We start from the raw sequence: 20,474 nt of genomic DNA, 5'->3' as shown, positions 1-20,474 counted from the left end.
TCCTTCACTACAATTTGATTCTCAGCCCACATTACATTTGAAATCACAATCAGTATTCACACAGGGGCTATGGTTGTTTCGGCAGTTGTTTGGGAGTGTGGTAGCATGCCTGGGTTGCTGGCAGATGTTCTCAGTATAGGTACAGGTTTTCCACCCAGTGCTCTTGTATATGTCACCAAAGGGATGGTGATCACATTGATGCTTGACAAGGACAAGGTAGGTTAGCTTTTGAAAATGTAAACAATGTGGTGAAGCAGCTGTCTTAAGAATAACAGACAGTGTATTCCCTCCTGGATGCCTTGACCAACTCATGGGTGACAGAGAAACTGCTTCTTCAACGTGTCCTCTATGAATCCACACCAGTGGGTTAAACAGCGCCTTCGCTGGTCCTCTCAGAACTTTCTAGAGCTATAGGAAAAGCAACAAAGTTTAAGTTGCCCTGTATCACGCATGCTCCGCCTGCCAAGCCTCAGTTCCATTTTTTCGCCCATGGAGTTGGAACCTCTCAGCTAGAGCTGCTTTAAACTCAATATTCTTTATTGTTTATTCGACTTGTATTTGGCTTTTCGACCTCCCTATTTCTGTTGCCCTGACTACGGACTGTTTGACTACTCTTCTGCCTCTGGTGATCTTGCAAGTACTCTAAATTGCTCCTAATTGCTGCCTATTTATCGCCCGCTGAGGCGCCACGCGGCGACCGGACTTGTTCTATTATCACCTCATCAGTTAGTTTCCTGCTTTCCTCTGCTTATGTCACCTAAAAGAGGACCATTTAGCCATTGTTCCTCCTGCTCTAGGAAGCTTCCTTTCTCAGACAGACATTCCCTTTGCGTTTTCTGTTTGGGGGAGACTCATCAACCAAGCCACTGCAAAGAATTTACAAAGGCTACCCTTAAAACTCGCCAACAACGTCTTAAATATTTCCTGTGGAACCAAACTGTCTGCTTCACAACCGGCTGACATGGAGTCTACCCAATCTACATCCTCAGTTCGTTCTGAGATTCGAGTGGTTTCCCCACCTCTCCAAGCTGCTAAAGAAAAACCTAAGAAAAAACCAGTACTGTATTTGCTGGTGTATAAGGCGACTGGGCGTATAAGACGACCCCCCAACATTTCCACTCAAAATGTAGAGTTTGTTATATACTTGCTGTATAAGACTACCCCCTCTTCCGCATGCGTGATTCTGGTTCCTTTTGCTGGGAGAGAGCGAGGGTTTCCTGGAAGAAGGACAGCATCAGCGCCGAACAGCAGACTGTGGGGAAGCAGCAGAGAGGTGGCACCATTTTGAAGAGGCGGCAGCCATTTTGAGAGGCAACAGCCATGTGGTCGCATCTCAAAATGGCTGCCTCCTCTCTGCTGTTCCCGACAGTCAGCTGTTCGGTGCTAGAGTCAGGCTGTTCCCAGGCTAAGAGCGGGGCTCTACTTGGTCTTACTACCAGGTAAGTGACTTCGCTGGGAGAGAGGGAGGGTTTGCTGGATGTGCACCCGGTGTACAAGATGACCCCCCACACTTGGAGGCATGTTTTTCAGGGCCAAAAAGTCATCTTGTACGCCAGCAAATACGGTAGCAAAGAAAACACCAGTTCGTCTGCTCCCATGACATCTTCGGAGCTGAAACAGAAAAAAGCATCGATTAAAGCCAAGGCAAAGTCCAAGGAACTTACTCTCATTGTCCCTCCGATCTCAACATCTTTCCCGTCACCCATACTTGAAGACTCTTCTCGGGACTGAGATTCGACAACTGAAATGGGCGCCTCTTTACCACCTCAACAGGAACCCCCTCTCGACATCGAGAGGTCGCCAACTGCTAGCCAGCTAGCCCAGGCTAGCTCGGTATAGCTAATGCCCCTAATAGCCCTGTTTTAACCGGGCGGGCATCTCGATCCCCATCTTCAGCATCGGGATCTCTTGCCTCCAAGTCTCCACCTCCACCTTGAGGGAGACCAGAGAAACCTTTGGATGTTCCCTCCCCTCGACGTCCTCCAACAGATCAGGATGAGGGACCTCCATCGAAAAAACCTCGATGCCGTCACAGGCACCAGCATGGCTATGACTCCAGCGTTGAGAAATGTAAAAGACATTGACGTTGAGAGGACATCTCCTTCTCCGATTCCGACTATAGTGCAGAAAGAAGGAGATCACGCCGTCGGCGTCAAAGGAGAGATAACTCTTCTGAGTCATCTTCGACGTCGAGAGACCGTAGAAGAAGGAGAAAGAGGGCATGTTATGCCTACTCTTCATCCTCACCTTCGCTTTTTCCACCGAGGAAACATCGACACCGAAAACCTCTTGGTGTGGACACCCATAAATCCTCCACATCGACAGGACAAAAGTGATTCATGGAGCCAACACCTCCTTTTTGCTAAAGCATCCCATTCTAAACTCACTTGTAGTAGAGTCTAGTGCTTCGAAAACCCCTGCAAAGGGTCATGCTACTCCTTCCAATAAGGAGGGTAGGAAATTGGATGTTTTGGGACGTCGGTTGTATACCATGACTACCTTTGTCATGAGAGCAATTAACTACTTAGTAGCCATGGGTGCTTACAAGAAACAACTCTGGTCTAGGGTTCTACCAGCTTTACAAGTTGCACCAGATGATATCAGACAACTGTGCCTCAACACTCACGCTGAAGCTTTGACTGTTTCAAAGCACCAACGCTTGGCATCCCGCCATATAGCTGATGCCACTGCGAGAAATCTCACTTCTATCATTACTTTGAGACGCCATGCGTGGCTGCGATCAGCCAATATTATGGAGGACATTAAAACTAAGATCGAAAACTTACCTTTTGATGCCTCCTGGCTATTCAGTGAAAATACAGACGAAAATCTTGAAAGCCTACATAAGAGCGAGAAAACAGCAAAATCTTACTCCATACAACAACAGCCAAAAACTGGAAAGTTTCAATGGCATTGTAGATATCCCCAACAATCTTACCAGCAATCCACATCTAACACTTACCGTTCCTTCAGGAATCAGGGTCAACCAAGGTCTTCTCAAGCCTCTTCATCCACCTCCAGCTTCAAGCCACAGTCAAGCCTTAAACGACAGTCCTACAAAGCGTTTGGTAGGAAGTGAAAACAATATCTTTGACTTCACCAGACCCATCTCAAGTGTCAACCACACAACCTGCCTGTCTCCACATCTTCACAACTGGCTCAGGATAACACAAGACTCCTGGGTCTTAAACATTATAAGCTCAGGTTACCGGCTGGAGTTTATAGAATTGCCTCCTCTAGGATGGGTCAAGCCTACATCATTCGATCCCATCCTAGAAGAAGAGATTCTCACCCTTCTTGCAAAACAAGCCATCCAGAAGGTACTGAATCAGGACATACAAAATGGGTTTTACTCCCGGTACTTCACGGTACCCAAGAAAGACAGCGGCCTGAGGCCAATTCTGGATCTAAGGGATTTAAATACCTACCTCAAACAACACCGTTTCAGGATGGTCACCATAGAAGCAATCATCCACCTGTTGAAGAGAGGAGACTGGTTTGTTGTTGTGGATCTAAAAGATGCGTATTTCCACATCACCATTCATCAAAAGTATAGGAAATACCTGCGTCTAATCTTCATGGACACCATTTACCAATATGTGGCTCTTCCCTTTGGTCTTTCAACAGCTCCAAGGACCTTCACAAAATGCATGGCCCCAGTAGCAGCTTACCTCCGTCTACAAGGGATACAGATTTACTCGTATATAGACAATTGGCTGATTGTGTCCAAGGCAAGAGCACTCAAAGACACACAGTATGTCCTTCACACTCTGCAAGCACTAGGCCTGTCTATAAACTACGAGAAATCAACTTGGAACCATCCCAAGTGATGAATTACATCGGGGCAAGGCTGGACTCAATCCATGCTCGCATGTTCCTGCCCCCCGAGCACATACAAAAAATACGAAGAGCAGTTCAGAAATTCAAGCCTCATGGCAGAGTATCAGCAAGGCTTGCACAACATCTTCTAGGTTTGATGGCATCAACAACATGCACCTTATCCCATGCTCGTCTCAAGATGCGCTCCCTTCAGTCTTGGTTGCTCGTTCTCTTTGACCCTCTTCGACACAGTCAGCACAAGCGCCTAACAGTCACTCCAAAGCTTGCACAACAGCTTCAGTGGTGGACATTCCTACCACATCTTCTGATAGGACGACCGTTTTGACCCCTGCAGTTGACATGCCATGTCACAACGGACGCCAGTCCCCTAGGTTGGGCAGCTCATTGTGAAGGGCACCAGATTCACGCCTTTTGGTCCCCTCAAGAAGCTTCTCTCCACATCAATCACTGGGAGCTGATAGCGGTAATAAAAGCACTCAGAGTGTTTCTCCCTCTGGTAAAAGGCAGAGCAATTCAGCTGGTCACAGACAACACTACGACCATGTTCTATATAAACAAACAAGGAGGAACACGGTCAAAATCCCTTCTATACCTGGTAGTCCACCTATGGGAGTGGTGTTACCAGCAGCACATCTTTCCGGTGGCCATTCATGTATCCACAACAGACAATCGGCTGGCAGACGAGTTGAGTCGTTGCTTGTTTCAATCTCACTAGTGGGAACTCGATCAAAAGGTATTCCTCAGTCTGTGCCACAGGTGGGGGTATCCATCAGTAGACATGTTTGCAACACCAACCAACAAGAAGTGCGACAAATATGCTTCCCGTGCAGGGAAGGGCAAAGGATCACTAAGGTAGTCCACCTATGATTCCCTGGAACAAGGGTCTCCTTTACCTCTTTCCACCGATACCCATCATTCAAAGAGCCCTGGTCAGAACATTCCAGATGGAAGTGGAAGCAATCTTCATTGCTCCCTGGTGGCCACGACAACCATGGTTCTCCATGCTTCTGGAAGCAGTGGTGGACAAGATAAAATTACCCCTTCTCCCGCATCTGATCACTCAGGACTCGGGAAACATCCTTCATCCGGACTTGGAATCCCTCCACATGACAGCGTGGAGGATATCCCATCAATAAAGGAGGTTATTGATAAACCCAGGAAGCCAGCTACCAAGCTCCTCTACAAATACAAGTAGCAGAACTTTCTCAAGTTCGCTGAGGAGCGCAAGTTACAGTCTTCACCTGTGGCCTTGTCTACACTCCTACTCTATCTCCAGCATTTGTTTGTTCTGGGTCTTTCCAAATCTACCTTAAAGGTCTACACCTCAGCCATTGTTGCATTTCAACCTCATGGCTCTGAGTTATCTAGGTGGTTTTCGTATCCCACGCTGAAAGCTTTTTTCAAGGGTCTGTCCAACATGAGACCCCCTGTAAAGAAACCGGTACCACAATGGTCACTACAAATGGTGCTTCATTGCCTCACTCGCCATCCCTTTGAGCCAATGGCTTCTTGTGACCTTCGTCTACTTTCATTCAAGACTTTGTTTCTGGTGGCCATCACTTCCGCTCGTAGAGCCAGTGAACTGGCAGCACTTCGTGCAGACCCTCCATACCTTCAGTTTTTCAAATACAAGGTGGTGTTACACCCTGATGTTTCTTTTCTCCCTAAAGTAGTTTCTGAATTTCATGTTAATCAACCATTATTGTTACCTATGTTGTTTCCTGATCCAGTTACTGATGTTGAGCGCATGCTCCATTCTCTAGATGTTCGAAGAGCACTATCTTATGTCACAAGAACCAAGGATTTTAGAAAGGTTCAAAGACTTTTCCTCTGTTTCTATGGTCAGCGTAAAGGTTCAGCTGCCTCTTCTTCTACTCTGTCCAGATGGTTGGTTTCCACCATTTCTCTGGCTTATGAATTGCAGAACAAGCCTCTCCCTGAAGGTCTTAGAGCTCATTCCACCAGAGCTGTTGCCACATCCACAGCCCTGCTGCGAGGAATTGACATCCAAGACATTTGCAGAGCAGCTACCTGGTCCAATGTGTCTACCTTTGTTACACACTACAGACTGGACCTCTGGGCCAAGAAGGAGACCAAGTTTGGGAGAGCAGTGCTCACATCAATACTACAGTGACGGCCCTCCTTCCGGTAAGTGAGCTTGTTAGTCACCCACTGGTGTGGATTCATAGAGGCCACGTTGAAGAAGGACAGGTTACTTACCTGTAAACATGGTTCTTCAAGTGGACCTCTATGAATACACACATCCCGCCCGGCCTCCCCACTGTCTGTCACTGTATAGTTGGGTCCAACTCAGACTATGTTGCGGGCATATGGAACTGAGGCTTGGCGGGCGGAGCATGCGCGATACAGGGCAACTTAAACTTTGTTACTTTTCCTATAGCTCTAGAAAGTTCCGAGAAGACCAGCACAGGCGCTGTTTAACCCACTGGTGTGTATTCATAGAGGTCCACTTGAAGAACCATGTTTACAGGTAAGTAACCTGTCCTTTTTCACTATGCAGTAGATACCATCATAGTTTTTCTAGCTCATGCTTCCATCATAGATATATCATATTCTGGTGACAAAGAAAACAAAACTGCTTTCACGTAATGATAGAATTTAAAACATTCTTCTGCTCTTCTTTCCCTCACCAAATCCTGATTTTAAATGCTAAACCTGTAGTCCTGGGTGGTTTAGAACCCATACTGTAGTCATTTCTCAGAGTCACATAATGGCTGCTATTTTTCAAGGCTGTTGCTTGATTGAAATTGTTTGGAACTTTTAGTGTTGTTCAAGACATCAAGCTGCTATTACGTATCCGATTTCAGCCTAATTCTAATTTCTCATTTGGAGGGTTGATGTTCCTGCTCATGATATGGTGCCTCAGACACAGACATGTTTTCTTTTACAAGAAGGAACTGAAGTTCTTTGGCAACACAGTTCCTGCAAAGGCAAGGAAGGATTCTGTAGCCTGGCAAGCTAGTCCAGTAGCAAGTGTTTTCTGACCACAGCTATGCCACGGTTTCGAGTGATGACTTTTATTCCTCTCCAACTCACGTAATCCCAAGAATGCTGCTGCTCTATAGCATATTGCTTGCTACAATTTGTTTGGCTTCTTTTCTTTTGGTGGTTATGAATTATATAAACCTGCAAGTCCTTAGCCGCAAACGGAGGATTTTCCAAATGGATGACTGATTCTGGAAAGAAAAGACCAGGAAATAAAATAATCAGAACAGGTTTTCCTGGAGACAGCTGGCATCTTTCTCCCAAGTAATCACCATAGTACCATCCATGGCACCATGCCCATTCAGGAAGCAAAGCTTTTATAGCACTCTGGCTACACCAGCAATGAGGGATATGTGGGCCCACCTGGAGGGCCACTGTTGTCCTAATCCTGTTTTACATAGACAAGAATTGGATTTTTTATATCTTTTTTTTATCTTTTTTTGTCTTTTTTCTTTCTTTTTGGTTTTCTTTTGAATACAGAAGAGTGTTCATTCACATAACCTCTACCTTTGCCTCCTGTGTTATAAACTGGTGCAGGCTTAAGAATGCTGTTCTGCCTAATTAATTTGATATGTAGATCTCCCATAAGATAATAGTTAGGGGGGAAATTAAAACAATAACAATCTCAAATTATGCTTTTAAAACAAATTTAGGCATAAATTTTATAGCTGTATAGAAATATGCTGAATTTTGTCTATGTGTAACAATATTCTACAGATTATCATAATGCTGTAAAATAGTATAAAAATAATTAGTTATTTTTTTGTGAATACATGCACAATTCCATTACATGCGGTGCAGGTGCCTAACAGAAAATCAGAGCTTGGTTATAAATGTTTTGAATTGGGTTTAGTATGTTTGAAATTGATTTTCAAAATTTCAAGTACCAGACACAGGGAAGTCTGGATTGTTTTGCCTGGGAAGCATGGTGTTTTTGCTCAGCTGCAGAGGATTGTTTATTTTAAATTGTTAGTAAAATTCATTTATTTTGAATTGTTTTGGGATATACAATTGCCTTTGCCAGTATATATTGTGGCTGTGGGGTTTGCCACTCATTGGTGTGTCTTACCACTCAACAGAGGGTTCCTTCTCCACCCTCTGTATATCTCCCAGTTTTGCAAGGCTAGAAGCTGCTGATCTAGTCAGTGTCTCTGGTCCATTTCTGTTGGGTCACTCCCTCTCCTTCTCCACCCGCTGTGTCAGGCTGCAGGGAAATGCCTTTTTAATTTTTCTTCCTGTCTCTCATGCTCGACTAGCATTATACCAGATTGCAAGAAATAAAAACAATTTTAAATATTAAAAATAACACCAGAACTGTGGTGGTGAGTGTTTCTGAGAGGTAGCCAGCATGAGGGCAGGGGAGCACAGGACAGAGCTTCAAATTCAATGATTCTAATAGCCTACATAGTCCCCTTGATCAATACACAACACAGTTTAAAGACAGATTAATTTTTTTTCAAAGAGGATGCACTTACCAACCCTAAAACCACATGACTTTAAACAAACTTAAAAAAAAAAAACCAGTCCCTCTCCCAAATCATTTTCATAGTGTAACCAGACTCTCAGTTGGGCAAATGTGTGCCACTAGAAAGTGTACTAGGTTCTGAACCCCATTTTACTTTCTAGCAGTAATTGATGTATACGTATATCGTAGCATAACACACAGCATGCAACTATTTTTGTTTCCCCAGAAAACCTGCCCTTTTTATCCAACATTCCCCTACATAGCAATTTTTTTTTTGCTTCTTGTGTGCAGATTAGAGTTTTACCATTAGTCAGTTCTCTCTAGGTTGGGTGAGACTTGATGATAACCAGAATGCAGAAAATTACTATATTAATTAAACACAGCACTTACTTTTTGGCTACCTGAAAATGAAAATACTTAGTTGTGTTGGAGTTTTTGTTTCTTCTCATGAAAATGCATACCATATGTTAAGTGAAGTCAAATACATTTTGTTTTATGTTTTGTTGGGTCCAGAAGCCCCACCCTGAATGAGCTGATGGCTTATTACAGAAATGCTGACATATAACACAGTGCTTTCTAAGGTCCTCTTTGGGGGAACAGTCACATGTTCATAGAATAATGATTTCCCATACTTGATCATTGTTTCATCCTTGCATAATGACTAGAGTATCACAGTCTCCTTGACTGCAGGTTATATTTGATAAACTATAACACCACATGTGTTGTTCTGGGTTAAACCTGATGTCATGGTTTTCCCTGGAAGGGAAGCACCTACAAAAATAGGCAAGATTCTCTCCTGACCAGTAAGGACCCCCTTCAGCACATATGGCTGACTTTAAGAGGACTGGTCTTCAAAGTAAAGAACTGGAGCTTTTAAAGGGACATAGTGATGGCAAGTGTGAATTCTAATCTGGAGGCACTGGAGGCTCCATAATCTAAACTCAAGATTTGCTGTCTCTCCTTTTTGAATCTTGCCATTTCCAGACACTCACAAAGCAGCCTTGAGTGAGGGATCCTCCTGCAGTCTCTGCTCTGGAACATAGGCTCCCAATGCTGACTTTCTTTACAGAGCAGCCATAAAGATTACAAGATAAGGGAACAGAAGTGCTTTGAACATTTGCAAGTGCTGTATAGATGACGGTGGCTTAATTTTGCAGTGTTGTCACAAGGATCACTAAAATAAGGTATAAAAAGCATCTTGACTAACTAGAATCACAATTACATTGCTATTAGACTCAAGCCCTGGAACTCCTCTTTTTTAAAATTACAAATTAATCCAGTGCATGCTCCTTAGTCAGAAAATAATCCCTATATATTTACTGGGGGTTAATTACAAATTAAGTATGCATAGAATTGAAGCTTTAACCGCAACCCTTTTGTTCTAACATGATCTTCATTTGTTTTAACAAGGGATGCACAGAAGCCCAGCTCTATTTCTCTGACTATTGACTCCTGACCGATAATGGAAGTTAGTGTGACAGAATAAACCAATAATATTCCAGGATAAATGATGAACAGAAACTTGTGTCTTACCCTTATTTCTTATATATGAACAGTGCCAGATGAGAAGTCTGCCTGCTATGATTTTGTTGCCAGTTTTTCTTTAACTTGTGCTCAAAAGGTTGACATTCTTCATTACTGCTTTAATTGAAATTGCCTGTTGTGTTCTTTTTTTTAATTTAGTTTTTCTATTACATCATTCGTAATACCATATTTGGTGTGACTTTTTCCCTAATTGAAGTCATTTGTTGGTATTTCAAGGAGGTCTTAATATTTGTCAGTCTTGGCATAAATTATATGGTTTTTGCAGAGAAGCTGTAAATTATAACACATTTTGTTTTTAAGTAAAATACATTCTTTGTGTGTAGATCTGTAGTCCAAATGGGATATAAAACATTCTGCAGCTGAACTCTAATTAACCCAGTGTGTTCTGGTGATGAGCACAGTTCTCGGGAACATGCCAGTTTGCAAGCTTTAACAATCATTTGTTCTTCATGGTCTCTGTGAAATCACACATGTGGTTTCATTCTGCGCCTGTGCAAACATCCTCAGAACCTTCTAGAGTCTGCAAAAAAGGGGGCATTACCCCTAGGACTGTCCTCAATTCCCTTAGACTGCCACTGAGAGAACACCTTTGAGTTATTCTTTGATCCCACCATTCTTCCATTAGAACAAATTTCTGCATATAGTTTGTCTGTTACCTACCGTTTCCCTGAAAATAAGACCTAATCTGAAAATAAGCCCTAGTATGATTTTTCAGGATGCTCGTAATATAAGCCCTCCCCCAAAAATAAGCCCTAAGTGAAACCCTGCCCTCCACCATTGTGCAGCAACCAGAAGATGACATGACTGTATTTGAATAAATGTAGATTGTAGTATATGAAAAAAATAAAACATCCCCTGAAAATAAGCCTTAATGCTTTTTTTGGAGGAAAAATTAATATAATACCCTGTCTTATTTTCAGGGAAACGTGGTATTTTTTTCTCATCTTTATTCCCTCTTCATTGTTGTTCAAGAAAAATAAAGAAAGAAGTTTAGTAGTTTCTTACTTTTGATTAATTTAGTAATAGGAGTTTATGTCAAGAGTAGCTCATTTGTTGATAAGATCTCTGTGGCGTTCACCCCCGTGTCCCTTGCCTGACCCTCCAAACACAGGGCACACGAAGGCTACTAATACTCCTTTTTACCCCACTGCCACCAGTGGATCACTGAATCAACCTTTATTATGGAAGGATGAAGATGCAGGTCCAAACTTCACTGTCTTTTAAATAAAATATTTTTATTAATTACAATTGTTATTATTAATCATCGGTAACTTCTAATATCATCAATCTCAACCTTCTATTTGTCATTACACTTCTTATTCACTTTTCACTCTAATCACACCTCAGATCTCCCAAAATACCACACACTGTCTCCTTCTCCAGTCTGACCCTGACTCTGACTGACTGACTCTCTGATTCTGCCTCTTTATAACATTTCTCTCAGCTCCGCCCAGTGGTGGGATTCAGCCGGTTTGCACCGGTTCTACAGAACCGGTACATAATATACTATCAGTTCTACAGAACTGTTTGCTAGCCTGCTGAATCCCACCACTGCTCCCTCCCCCACCCTCTCCCGCACCTCGTATGCAAAGTGTGCAAGAGTGCGAATGTGAGTGAGTGAGCAAGCCCCGTTGCTCAGCTTGGTCTGTGCACAAGCACCACCAGTGGAGGAGGAGGACGGCAACTGAGAAACACGACCACCACCACCACCAAAGCATCATCACACGGGCACATTTGAGGAAGAGGAGCGCTGTGGAGTGGCACACACACACACGCAGAGAAGGAGAAGCAGCAGCAGGAGGAGGAATGGGATGAAAAGGAGAGGCCACCCCAGACAGCCAACTGAGACAAAAGTAGCTCCAAACCAGCACCCAACTTCACCTTGGGAGGCAGGCGGCCAGGCGGGTGCCTTAGCATGGCTTCTGAGAAACTCTACGAGATAACAGCCCCAGTGCTTTCCCCCTCCTCTTCCTCATCTCTGCCTTTCTTATTCTCTACCCCAACCTCCTTTTTCTGTGTAAATGCTCAAAACCTTGCACTCCCTTCCTTCTTTTTTTCTTTTTCTTCATATTTTGCTTCTCTGCTTTCTTGGCAGGGCCCTCCCTGTGTGTGTGTTTCCAAATTGTGAGCCCCCCCCCTCTCTCTTCCCTCGCTCTCCCCCAGTTTCGTTGGAGGAGGACGGAAATATGACTGAAAGGAGGAGACGGCAAAGTGTTACCATTGGCTTGCAGTTTCTCTCTCTTTTTTCTCCCCCCCCCCCGCAACTCCACAGCCACCCCTTACCCTCTCCAGCCTCGCCACGAGGAGAGAAGGGAAGCGTGGGTGTTGGACGGTGGTGGGGCAGCAGTGTTGACAGGCACAACTTGCCCAGACTCTCTGGCACACAAAGTGGGTTCTCTTGGTAGTATGCAAAAATGTGTGCAAAAGCCCATGTCCCCTGTAGGGAGGGTGGGGGGGGGAAGAAAGAAAGGAGGATTTCCTTTCCCCCTAAGGTTGCCTTTTGGAAGTACACTGACACCTCATTGCAGTAGGGCAGCCCACGTAGATGCAAAACATTAAACATTCAGAATCGGCTTTTCACATTCTTTAGCAGAAATGGCAAGTTTCATCGAGGGGGGTTCAAAGTCACTGTGTTGAGACGTCACCGTCCTCACTTCTGTGTTTTAGAGATTAGCCAACTTTCTCAATGGTAAAGGTGGGAGTCATGGTTAGCTTTTCTTGGGAAGGAGATGACTACTTTTGCTTTGAATTTCTGTTCTTTTGGTGTCAGTTTCATATTTTGAATATCTGGAGACATTGGGATTTCTCTTGGATGCAACTTCCTAGTTGACATGTTTTACTCAAGGGCCACACAGCATCACTTATTTGGGAAGCATTCTAATCCGTTTGGTAAACATGTGTTCCCACATGAAAGCAAAGTTATCTCATTCCATGGTTAAAACGCTATGGGGGTGCATGCTCACTTTAAAATGGTATTCTTTGTTTCAACCTAGAATCTTAGAACCATTGTGATATAAGAAATGAGAGCAAGAAATTTGGGTAATAATGTTAAACACATTTAGAGTAAGCCCAGTTCAAAGCTATTGGACTTCCTTTTGAGTAAACCTGCATAAGCTTATGCCCTTAGTTGCTTGTCAGGACACTAGTAAAAACTTCTTATGAATGGAGAACATGTGGAATACAACCAGCTAAAGGGAAACAGTCCCCAATGTGCTTCTCTTTGGAGTAAATAGGCTTCAATAGTAAACTCACAATCACAAGTTTTCTGTTGGCAAGATGGGTTAATCTGGTTAATGGATGTGAAAATGTTGGCTTAGAATGTTAGCCAAACTGAATCTTTAAAGGAATCTCACATTTAGAAAATCCCCTTGTAACCGGGTTCTATAAATAAGAGTTATTCAAACCTTTAATTGTCTTTCATATTTGTTTTAGAGTTTCCCTGTTGAGAATACAATTGGGCAAGTTTCTAATAATGAGGATTCCCAAGTCTAACAAAAGTTAGAATCCACTTTGGGATGAATTGGGGTGCACTCAGATGGTAAGGCATTTGACAGTACTGAATGATCTACTTCAGTTCATTCAGCTGTGGGAGTCAAAGATGTCTGGTGCTCGGTTTTGTTCATTGGGCCTTGGGAACTGTCTTTTTTCAAACCATGTCAAATGTGGCTAAAAATTTATAAGTATATGGCAAGGGCTTACCACTTGATCTGGACTTGTTAAGATTGGGGCAGATGGTATCACATCTCTTAAAAGAGAGGATGGAGGGGGGGGAGAAAGAAGGCAAGAACGATTCTCATCTTCACTTGCTAATTGGCCATAAAGTCTGTTATATCTATGTATCTAGGTGGTTCATGTGGCTTATTATTTTATATTTAAAACACTTGTATTACATTTTAAAATATGCCTTGAAAACCCATTATATAACTGGGGACGGTGGATTTTCCAGTGACTTATCAAACAGCAATATGGAAATATCTTCACTGTTTGTCAGGTATTTAATATTAAAAATCTTCCTTTAGACATAATCTAGTTGTCTGTACTTCTTTTACTGTTCTTATTGCAATATTTAATGTGTGAATTGTTAAACTACCTTTCGGTATATATTTTGGTATAGTTAAAATGGTCATTAGGACATAGAACCTGTTGTTAATTTATTTGAATCCCACCACTGGCTCCACCTATCAGAAACATTAGCCTGAAACATGAACATTCATAACTACTTAACATAATAAGGGCAAATGCTCCAATGTCCTTGGTTATTCCTCTCTTGGCCAACTCAAAGCCAATTCAGACCTTGAGGGAAAGTGTACAGAACTTTCACTGTGAAGTAATGATGGGCAAGGGGACAATGAATAAATGTACCCAGACATCAGAACTCTCTTAGAAGTAGAAAGGTAATACATAGGGTGGGAGAATAGACTAGAACCTTTCTTCCTAAGATACCAACTTTTTCTCTGTATCATACAAGAGAACATTCAGTGCAATCCCTTTTCCTGGCAGCCTGAAGCGGTACAGTCCTGAGGGGACCGTATCTCACATTTCTTTTTAAAAGTTTGATATGGTTTTAATGTTCATTGTAATCCATTCAAGCAGGAACCACGTTTTGTACAGAGGCTGACACACTTGGGAGGGACTAATTAAATGTAAGGACTAAAGTCTACTTTGTGCTAATACATTTACTGAAGTGTATTCACAAATTTGATAATAGTCCCAAAGAGATGGGATACCTTTACTTTTAATGAAAAGAACGAAAAGCAGAAAAAAATTCAACTTAAAACTGTGTTTGTTATGCCTTGACTGCCTCAAACAAACTGCTAAACAAACTTCCAAAGTTTCATTTTCTCTTTGAAGTAGACTGCCAAATTACTGTTCAATCCAGTACTGTATTCAGTGTTTCTTCATCTAGCTGGCAAAAGAGCTGCACAGCTGCCGCGACTGAACCCATTCAATGAATGCTGTGACTCAAGTCATCCTATTTATTTAATATGAGCAGGGGTGGGAGGAAGGGAAACGTGATGTGGCTATTTCAAGGATGTTCTTCAGCATGTCTTATGCTGTGTCTGTTTCAGAATTTTATCTGGCTGCCATTCTGATTATTGGCTCTACTTGTTGTTTTCAGATAAATTTTGTGCTTTCCAAAATTCATTAGGTTTGGCGTATGTCATCTTTTAGTTTAATTCAGTGAGACTTCATATGCTTGAAGTGTCTTGCTGGCTTTCCATAAATCTCAGGAAAATCAATAATCATCATAAGTGTAGGTGTGTATAATGGGTTGGATGGGTAGCCAAAATGATGTGACTTACTGGTGGGATTGTGTGCCCCAAGCCTTTTATCTTTTTAATACATGACCTGACATAGTGAAAATGACCATCTTTGGGACATGATTCTTGCAAATTATATCTAAATCTCAAATAGTATTTTGTTAAAAACATTTATGCTACCATGTGCTAGATAGACTACACAAGTTATCAGAGAAACATTTTGAGCCTTTTGAGTTTTGAAAAATTCATTTGTACTCTATTGTGCTGCAGATTGCAGTAATGCTCCAATATTTTGTTGAGTCCCTCTTTTCAAACAGAAATGTGCTATAAATCTGCTAATGTCTGTATTCCTACTCACTGCAATGGGAATGGGTACTGCAATTCCGCTGTCTAGATTGTTTCCATTGTATGACCAGATCTTTGAGATATTTCACATGTCTTCTACACAGCTGGGATAAAATTCATTTCTGTGTTAGCAATAAATGTATGGTGAGGGGAGGAAATGCTTTATGTTAGGTTTTCACTCTACAACTTAGTCTCTTGGGGCATTTTCTATGAAGTATGATAGACTCCTTCTATTAGATAACACTGAATAAGGATCCATGCAATGTTTGTTCCATCACACTTTTGAACTGGCCTTATTGTTTCCATGTGTTTTTTTTCCTAGTGAAAATCACTTACCTGTAAAGTGAGTCTTGTGTATGCCAATGTGTAGAGCATGGAAATGGAGGGAGACACTGAGCTCAGTGACATCCTACAGATAGGATAGACCCTCCCTGCCCCCAAGGAACAGGGACAACCCTAAACAAAGTGTGCAGATTGCCTCCATCTTACAAGAATGGTGGTGGTAGCAACCAGCATGAGCCTTTGATCACTAGGCTTTAGAATGAAGTGGAAGATGGGCTGCTCCCTTTCCTTCCGCTTGGGATCTAGAGGAGGGCATTGTGCTGAGGGAAGACCATGCCATCAGGAATGCATTGTCCAAATCCATTCAAAGATCCTTCATACTATAGAAGAAACATCCCTTTTCCAGAGAAAGAATGTAAATTATTATTTTTCAAATTTTATTTCTGTAGGCTGCCTTTCTCCTGGGGATGTGACACAGGGCAGCTACGTAAGAAAGTTAAAACAGGTCAAACTGAAAACAATCAATTACGGATTAAAAGCAATTAAATGGTTTAGATATCTGGTTGCAGATCCAGAGATTGGGAATTCGATTCCTCACTGTGCGTTCTTGATATGGGCTGGACATGATGATCCATAGGGTCCCATCCAGCTCTGTGATTCCGAGATTTTATCATATCATATTATACCACACTAGTAATTAAAATCCATTAAGTAATTTTAGAACATTTAAGACTACATAATCGAAACTTTGACAGGGGTGGGACTCAGTTAGGACAAGCCTTCCTGAAGTGATGGGTCTTCAACTATTGGCAGAAAGATAAGAGGGAGAGGGCCCACCTGATCTCTAAAGGGAGAGCATTCCACAAACTGAGAGCAACCACAGAGAAGAGCCTCATCTGCAGATTTTAAGGGCCTGGAAGACTCATATGGAGAGATACAATCCTTCAGATAGCCTGGACCCAAACCATATAGGACTTTATAGGTGATAGCTAGCACTTTGAATTGGGTCTAGAAACAGACTGATAGCCAGCGCAAAGATGTTATCGTCGTTTAGTCGTGTCCGACTCTTTGTGACCCCATGGACCAGAGCACGCCAGGCCCTCCTGTCTTCCACTGCCTCCCGGAGTTGTGTCAGATTCATGTTGGTAGCTTCGATGACACTGTCCAACCATCTCATCCTCTGTCATCCCCTTCTCCTCTTGCCCTCACACTTTCTCAATATCAGAGCCTTTTCCAGGGAGTCGTCTCTTCTCATGAGGTGGCCAAAGTATTGGAGCCTCAGCTTCAGGATCTGTCCTTCCAATGACCACTCAGGTTTGATTTCCTTTAGAATTGATGGGTTTATTCTCCTTGCAGTCCAGGGGACTCTCAAGAGTCTCCTCCAGCACCACAATTCAAAGGCATCAATTCTTTGGCAGTCAGCTTTCTTTATGGTCCAGCTCTCACTCCCGTACATCACTACAGGAAAAACCATAGCTTTGACTATTCGGACTTTTGTTGGCAAGGTGATGTCTCTGCTTTCTAAGATGCTGTCAAGGTTTGTCATCGCTTTCCTCCCAAGAAGCAGGCATCTTTTAATTTCGTGGCTGCTCTCTCCATCTGCAGTGATCATGGAGCCCAAGAAAGTAAAATCCATCACTGCCTCCATATCATTAAACATGTTTCATGTTTGATTAAACAAAGGTGTTATTGGCTCCCCATAACTACTCCCAGTCAGCACTCTGGCAGCTGCATTTTGAACCAGCTAAATTTTCCAAACCATCTTCAAAGGCAGCCCCACCTGGGACATGTCATTATTATTTATTTAATTAAAATATTTTCACTCCATCTCTCTCTTTAAAAAGAACCCAAGGCAGCTTACATAATTAAAACACAATATTTAAAGCAAAAACATAAGTATATAAATCCTAAAAAAGGATTAAACAAATACCACATGAAAGTGAACAAAAGCAACACGAAAAACATATTCAGAACAGTAAGGCACAACCACCAATTTAAAACCTCACTCAGGCAGCCAGTTATTTAGAGAAAGCTTGCCTAAAGAGAAAAGTCTTCACCTGCTTGCGGAAGGACAGCAAAGATGGGGCTAGCCTAGATTCCCATGGGAGGGAGGTCTAGAGTCTGGAAGCACTGACAAAGAAGGGTCTCTCCCATGTCCCTACCAAGATCACTTGTGAGGGTGGTGGGACTGAGAGAAATGCCTCTCCTGATGACCTTGACACCCGGGCAGGCTCATGAAGGGGGACACAGTCCTTGAGATCGCTTGGACCCAAACTAGATTGGAATACGGTACAGTAATCTAAATAGGATGTAACTAAAGCATGTGTCACTGTAACCAAATCAGACATCTTGAGGAACAGGTGCAGCTTGTGCACTCATTTTCACTGTGGCAATCTTTCTCTTTGACCCATCTTCCTTTTGAATGAACACAATAATGAACAAAATAATAAAATATGGAGATTTTATCAGGAAGGAGGAATATCTTGTAGGGTTAAAAATATCTCGGAATACTTATTTAAAACACTCTGTTGGACTTAGTTAGGTCATTAGCTATTTTAGCTTTATTACTCAATTGGTGGGCACTAATAACACTGTAAAGGAGTGCTAACCAAAATGTCTAAAATGCAAATGAACAAATGAATGGTCAAATCCAGGAGCAAAAGAATGTCCACAGCATTCAAGTAGGAATGTCCTTCAATCAAAGCCTCATCTTCAGTGGAACACACCTGGCAAAAATAATGAATTCAGTCCTGAATGAATGAACTGTGAAAAGTACAGAGTAGGAGTAGGAAGTGACTGAACATGAGCTGGAATGAGACTGTTCCTACAGTAATTTGTTTAATTTGGGTGTTGTTGTTTTTGGAGAGTGGAAGGGAGGATTCAAAAAAGAGACTTAGCACAGATAAATATCTTGTGCTGGCATTCTTAATATAATTCTACAGTTACTGTATTATTTAATATTTTGAAAGCAAGTTGACATTAGCCCAAGTTATTTACATCAGCTTTACCCATGCTAGCATGTTTCACATTTTTGGAATGCAATTCCCATCATCCCTAGCCAGTAACACTTTTGATGGGAGTTGTGGTCCAAAATGTTTAGAGTCTGCCCAGTTAGGGAGGCCTGCTTTAACTCCACAATAATGGATTGGAAACATTTTTAATACTAGAGAAGACTACTAAGGAATCCTTTCCTGACTCTGTGGCAGAAACAGCTGGCTGGATAGCTTAGTGAGTTATATATCTGACCATGTGGTCAGAATTTTGGAGTTCTCTGCTATGCCTCCTGGGAGAAGAGCCAGCCTGTATAGCGTAGGGCAAGCTGAGTAGTCCCAGAGAACCCCCAGAAGAAAGGGATGGTAACCCATTTCTGAGTGTTCTCCACACTGAAGAGCCTGGAAAGAGGAATTGTCGGTTGTTGTTGTTATAGTGAAAATATAATATAATTTTTATTTGATATCCACATCACCGTCCACATTAACTGGTTCATTTCTTCTTTGCTTTACAAATGCTTGCCACTTTGTTATTTCAGATTGCTTCTATACGACAACAATATGAAACCAAACTTAGAGGTCTGATGCCAGCATCTTTGAGACAAGAACTTGAAGACACAATTCTTTCACTCAGATCCCAGGTAAAATTTAAAATTCGTATGTTTTGCTCCTTGGCAGCCAGCTTCTCTGGCAATTTGGCTGTTGAAAGACTTGATAGGGAATTTAATAGCATGCTGGTGAAAGCAGCCATGTTTCACCATCATCAGCGCATAGACCTAGTTTCTTATCAGTATTTATTTATTTATTTATTTATTTATTTATTTATTGTATTTATACCCCGCCTATCTAGTCATTTTGACCACTCTAGTAGAGTTGTAGTCCGTTTCTCATTCACAGTGGCTGGTTCTCTGAAGGCTTCATCAGCCCTGCAAATGCAGTGTGGTCATAGGTATAGGTAAAATTGCCCTGGTCTGGGCTCACTGAAACCCCCTAGAAGTGTGATCATGGTGGCAGTTGCCTAATCTTTTTTTAAATTCAAATAGATAGCTTTTCTTTTTTAATGCTGCTAACTTTTCCACTGACTGAGGGGGGAAGAATGCACGGTTTTCCATGACATGGCATTAGTGGCACATTAAACTGGTGCCTGTGCATTCCAGTTGCATTGACACGCTTTTGTGCATGGAGGTAGAATGTAGGGACAGATCCCCAGAATAGGGCAAGGGGGGTGTTACAGTTTTTATTCAGTTGCTGAGTTTACCAGAAGCACTCCTCCACTGTGGAGCTTTAGAAGAGGAAGCTGTGTTAGTCTGTGCTAGCATATCAGGCAAAAACTAAAAGAAATATTTAAAAAAAGACAAAAATGTTGTGGCATCTTGAAGACTAACTGCTATATTTTAATGTGAGCTTTCATGGAGAAGTCCACTTCCTCAGACATAAGAGTGGGACTACATGGCATATATTTGTACATTTATCCATGGTCCCAAAACAAACAGACTTTCCTATGCACAAGTTGTTTATAGTGGGCCATTTCACAGCTGGCAATGACCTTTAAGGCCCTTGTTGATATTCAGTTCCCCTCCTAGGAAGTTTTGTTCTTTAAACAATGACAATGATTGGTGGCTAAATCATACGAGGCTATGGATAACAAGCAGGAACAATTTGTTATCTCTAGTCACCAATGGCGTCTGTAAGGTAGTTCTGGTTAGTTGGGGAAGAAATGCAGCTGGGAAATACAGCACA

The 20,474-nt window shown here is 42.2% G+C and overlaps 1 protein-coding gene across 8 annotated transcripts in view; it reads left to right on the top strand.

Moving 5' to 3' along the window:
• The window catches only part of CEP112 (centrosomal protein 112), a 455,788-nt gene that overhangs the window by 427,273 nt on the left and 8,041 nt on the right, over window positions 1–20,474 (top strand). For all 8 annotated transcript variants that reach the window (XR_013541089.1, XR_013541088.1, XM_072990811.2 and 5 more), the window contains one exon: window positions 19,274–19,375. Coding sequence is in view for 6 of the 8 variants with exons in the window: in XM_072990811.2 (XP_072846912.2) it covers window positions 19,274–19,375 (102 nt within the window). In the remaining 2 variants the exon portion in view is untranslated. The remainder of the gene's footprint in view (window positions 1–19,273; window positions 19,376–20,474) is intronic.

This window comes from Pogona vitticeps, chromosome 2, assembly GCF_051106095.1.
Source record: "Pogona vitticeps strain Pit_001003342236 chromosome 2, PviZW2.1, whole genome shotgun sequence".
NCBI classification, from domain to species: domain Eukaryota; kingdom Metazoa; phylum Chordata; class Lepidosauria; order Squamata; family Agamidae; genus Pogona; species Pogona vitticeps.
The sequence above is the reverse complement of the archived record's forward strand: the minus strand, read 5'-3'. Positions and strand labels throughout refer to the sequence as shown.